At 47.8% G+C, this 5,125-nt stretch overlaps 1 protein-coding gene across 1 annotated transcript in view; it reads left to right on the top strand.

The window, feature by feature from the left end:
- Positions 1 to 3,289: 3,289 nt before the first annotated feature.
- The window catches only part of FARP2 (FERM, RhoGEF and pleckstrin domain protein 2), a gene marked incomplete at its 5' end in the record, with an annotated part of 32,998 nt that continues 31,162 nt past the window's right edge, over positions 3,290 to 5,125 (top strand). Inside the window, one exon of the mRNA XM_008578748.1 lies at positions 3,290 to 3,465. Coding sequence (XP_008576970.1) covers positions 3,290 to 3,465 — 176 coding nt within the window. The remainder of the gene's footprint in view (positions 3,466 to 5,125) is intronic.

Raw genomic sequence — 5,125 nt, 5'->3', positions numbered from 1 at the left:
GCCACCAAAGGAAATTGTCTCTCGCCAGTTGCCTTCTTTGAAGTCTGCATCACTTTACAGCCACTCATCAGGCCTCTTCTTCCTCCTCCTCTTCCTCTCATGTCTTATTTCAAACCAGAATTGTATTATTGCTACGCCAGCTTATCTGGCTGCTCTCTCTCTCTTCTTCGTAAGCTTCTCCCACTTCTCTGTGGCCGCAGCAGAGGACTGAACCCTCTGCTATTCTCCCCACCTCGTGCTTCCCGTCATTTGCTTCGTCCACTGTGCTGATCCTGGTCCTGCTTCTCCAGTTCTCCATCTTGAAGCCTGCGTTTCCCAGGGTCCTCTGTCCGCCAGCTTCATTTGGTTAGACTATACAGAGGCGCTGGCTGGAGGCTCTGAAGGAAGGTAGGACAACGGGTGGGGAACACCAGGATATGTTTTTCCCCCTCTCTCTGTGCCTTAACTGGAGCTGGATGGTTGCAGACGTCTTCCCTCACAGATCGTTCTGGCTGTTGGCTGCGTTCTCCTTCCTGTGACCTCCTGTTCTAGTAGGCCAGACTGGGCTTCTTGGCAGCACAGTGGTCTGAGGGTTTCAGGGGGGCAAGTGTGGAGCTTCTCTATACCATACCCTTCTGGGGAGAGTCGGCAGCAAATGCTTCCTCTTGCCATGCTGCCCCCTTCATGCTGGCTGTCTCACTCTGTTTTGTGCTGCCATAGAAAATATCTGAGACTGGATAATTGATAATGAAAATAAATTTGTTGGGCCACAGTTCTAGAGGCTGAGAGGTCCAAGAGTGAGGGGCCAGCCTCTGGTGAGGGCCTCCTTGCTGTGTCATCCCATGGCAGAAGACAGAAGGGCAAGAGGGGGCAGAGGGGGCTGTTTGCATAATTTGAAGTAGGTATGATTTGTAAGGTTTGCTATAGCCAACAGATTTAATTAAAAGGAATGTTTAATGGCTGTTTATAGTACTCAATCCATTCACTAAATTGTGAGTTGACACTTTTTTGTGAAATAGAAAGTATTTACAGTAATAATATTAAATGATGATTTTTAACATCTGTACAACCAAAAATAGTTTATTCCAAATGAGAGTCTGTTCTGAAGAGGGTTTCCTTCTTTTTACGAGTTATTCATTAAGGGGCTCTTTCTTGGGAGATGCATTTTCTAAGTCGGTGGCGCTGTGACCCACCCTGGCTGTGACCGTGGTGCTTCCAGTGGTGGGGCTGTTTCCTCAAGTTTCACCTCTTGCTGCTTAAAAATAAAGCCGGACTTACTGCTGCTTTTTGGTAAGCTGTCTAGTAGGAACTTGTCGTGGGCTGCACATCTCTGAGTAAGGTCCTGTGTGGGGCACTGGAAGACACAACAGTAAAACAGTGACTTATTTTCATAATCAATGAATGTAAAACATCTTATCTAACACTCTGAACAATATGAAGAATAAATACATGTTATTAGCAGCTTCTAGACTTTTCTTTGAAATTTCATTACCCAAAAGTATTTCATTGTGCAACTCCGGTTTATTAGGGACAGAGAAGACTTTGGAGTACAAATCTTAAATAGCGCATCTTTGGAAGCATTCCTCTTCTTAACATGGGAAATAATCCATGCTTCAGTAGCTGGAGTGGAACAGCCACTTCTGCACTGATCCCTTCAGAAATGGCAAAGACCACGCGTAGCCTGGTGAGGGGGAGGGAAAGTAGGAATTTTATGTTCTTTTAAGGTTGCTTAGTATATCTTAACTAAACGTGTAATAAAAGCAAAAGGTCATAAACTTGTTAGTAATTTCATATAGTGATGTTGTCTAGATTTTCTATGTCCATGAATGTTTCCTTGTGCTTTAAATGTAACTTGTGAACAATTCCGGAAGAAAGCTTTGCTACCATTAGCATTGATAGTTCATCTCAAGAACCCCATAAGTAGAATCCCTTTTCAGATCACTGAATTTGTCAATGTGAAAATAAGGACTTGCACCCCTTCACCCCCCATGCCGCAGTGGGGGGTTAATTAGTTCAGTCACTTATGTCAACTCAGGGAGCAGGGGATTGTGATGCCAGTTGTTTTCCAAGAAGCTGTTCTGCCTATATACTTACATATTTTAGGTTAAATAAACCAAATCTTGGTTTTATAAACTGGTCACCATAGGCTACTGCATTTGAAGACTCCAACAATCATGTAGGAGAATCCTGCTTTGAACCCAGTTGTGGGTGAAGCAGGGAGGTGCCATGGTGGCTCATGCAACCAGGGGCTCAAAGCAACCTACTTCTATTCCGGCATTTCATAAGCACATTTAATCATCATAGTTATAAATAATGGTGGTTGCAGTGTTAAAACACTAAACACTTGAAAACATAAGTTAAATTTTCATCTTTAGTATTTAAACAGCAGTTAAATTTCTCCTATAAAACTGCTTTAAAGGGCCGAGCCCGTGGCGCACTCGGGAGAGTGCAGCGCTGGGAGCGCAGCGACGCTCCCGCCGTGGGTTCAGATCCTGTATAGGGATGGCCGGTGCGCTCACTGGCTGAGCGCGGTGCAGCAGGTCTCAAAAAGGACAAAAAAAAAACTGCTTTAAAGATACCTTTAAATTTTGGCACTTAATACGGATTTTCCATAGAAAAACATCAGAAATGAACCTTCAAGAATTAAAAAAAATGTACAATGATATATACCTCATCATTAGCTTCCTTAGAATTAGGCCACAATGTTGGTGCCTATCTATTCAAAAGCAACTGTTGTTTACAGAAGGAAAAAAGTTAAGTATTAATTATTTGTATAATTCTAGAAAACCAAAATCCTTGTTACTGAAAAACTCAAGAAACTAGAAAACAGTATCATGTAATTGAGCAATTTAATATGATCTACTTTTTAAACGAATGATTAATGTTTGGCCTTAAAATAGACATTGCTTTTTCAAGTAAGTTAGCACTGGTTTGACATTTTGTCTCTAACCTCCCCTGATGCTCTTTCTGATGGTTCCCTGTTGCTTTACAGACTTTGTGGTGCTCATTTTTATCATAGTTACATCTTCTCTAGAGCAAAAAGAAACCCCCAGAAATAGAAGGGGGGCACCCAGGCCGCCGCAGGACCCTCGGGGTCAACCATCTGTGGTTGGTCTTTGAAGCTGACAGATCAGCATGTTTAGAATTGCATGTGGTAAAAGTTTTTATACACATTTTCCAGAAAGTGCCTAGTGGCAGTGCAAGGCTAGCGCAGCCGCCGCCTAATACGTGGTAAGAATGTGGCGGTTCTAAGCCAGCCTCACAGCCCTTTCTCATTTCTTGCCCCATCCTCTGCCCCGTTCATTTCCAGGCCTTTCCGGGAATAGTCCTCAGCCTTCTCCCTCCAGCCGGAAGAGCCCCCTGAGCCTGAGCCCTGCATTTCAGGTGACTCTGGGCCCAGCTGAGCAGGGCTCATCCCCTCTCCTGAGCCCTGTCCTTAGCGATGCTGGTGGAGCCAGGATGGACGACGAGCTGCTGAAACACAAGGTGGGCCCCGCTCCTGATGTGGAGACAGTCAGCAGAGGGGTTGCTGCTGGAGAGGCCTGTGTTTGCAAACTGGCTGTCCACTCCTCTTTCTGGGGCTGCGCAAGCCAAGGAGACTTGGGGGCATGGCAGGGAAGGGACTCTGTGGCCACACCCACCCCATGCTCCTCCTGGGCAGGAGGAGATGCCAGGCTACCTTCTCCAGTGAAATCTCTTCCTGAGACCTTTCCATCACCTTCTGGGACTCTTCAGCTTCCTTTGAATGCAGACAAGTTTCCTGTTCATGTAACAGCTCCTGGCACCTATGGGTCCTGGATACAGGGAGAATGGGACAGGCCATGTTTTTGGGGAGCTTCAGCCTCCCTCATTCTTCCTTCCTTCCTGCTCCTCCTCCCTTCTCTGCTCCTTCATTCCTGCTTCTCCTCCCTTCTCTGCTCCTTCCTTCCCTTCTTGCTTGGTTGGGCATCCACTTTAACAATCCAGTAACTGGGAGGAGATCCAAGTGCTACAGAACGGTTCACTAGGGACCCCACCTTGTCTGGGGATTGGGGAAGCTCTCGGATGGAAGACCTGATGGATGAGGGGTGCCCTGGGCCAGATGCTGGAGACAGTGGAGGAGCCTGCAGGTGGGCAGGGGCCAAGGGTGGGAGGGGAAGGCCCTTGGCTGTTGTGAGAGGGACAGGGCATATGCGTGTATGGTGACAGGCAGGGCTGTGGGTTTGCAGTGAAGAGTCAAGGTACTGCCCACTGCGGGCCATGTTGAGAGTGTGCAGGTGGAGAGGGACTGAGCAAAGAAGCCCGCTTGCTCACGGACACGGGAATCTCCAGTGGCCGTGGCGCGGTGGCCTCAGGTAGCCCCCACTTTGCTGGCCTCCACACTACAGCCTGGGCAATGTTGGGGAGGGGGGTGGTCAAACAGTGGGGTCCACTTAAGGCTGCAGTTTTGCAGCTGGGCATTACAAGAAAGGATACAGCGTCTGGGGAATTTAAAGCTTGGGTAAGAGAATGGGCTTAAAATTACGGGTTATGGACCAAGAGGGCAGAATTGGGGATCCCCAGGCAGCAGCCAGAAGGGAGAAGGATAGTGGGGCCCCCCGAGCAGCCAGGACACCAGCCCCATGTGATATCATCCCAACACCTTGGCACTCCTATGTGTGTCTTGTCCTGACCTGGCCAAAGAAAGAATGTTCTGTCCACGACAGTGTTTTCCAGATGGTGGGGCCACCCATGGGATGCTTGAGATTCCTCAGCAGGCAGGATGGAGCGACCCAACGCTGACTCATCTCAGTGGTTTGGGCAGGCTCCTCCTTCCCAGTGCCTGGATCCCCTCAACTAGAAGGTGGTGAGGTGGACAGGAGAGGAGCTATGTGTGAGGCCTGCCTGCGAGCGCTGGGTCTGGTCCCAGGACTGCTGCTTCATCCTGTCAGCGTGGCTGGTAGAGGCCACAGTGGTCCCTTGGACACTTCATGTTTGGCAGCAAGGCAGCTGGCTTGCAGATGTATTTTTATTTATTTATTTTGGAAACTTAATCTGTTTAATCCACTGTTTCTTTGGTACAAAAACAAAAATGACTTGAAGGAAGTTTGTTTTTAAAAATAGATTTTAGGGCCGGCCCGTGGCTCACTCGGGAGAGTGTGGTGCTGATAACACCAAGGCCACAGGT

The sequence above is a fragment of the Galeopterus variegatus genome, unplaced genomic scaffold (assembly GCF_000696425.1).
Source record: "Galeopterus variegatus unplaced genomic scaffold, G_variegatus-3.0.2 Scaffold1752, whole genome shotgun sequence".
NCBI classification, from domain to species: domain Eukaryota; kingdom Metazoa; phylum Chordata; class Mammalia; order Dermoptera; family Cynocephalidae; genus Galeopterus; species Galeopterus variegatus.
This window is presented reverse-complemented; position numbering and strand designations above follow the sequence as displayed.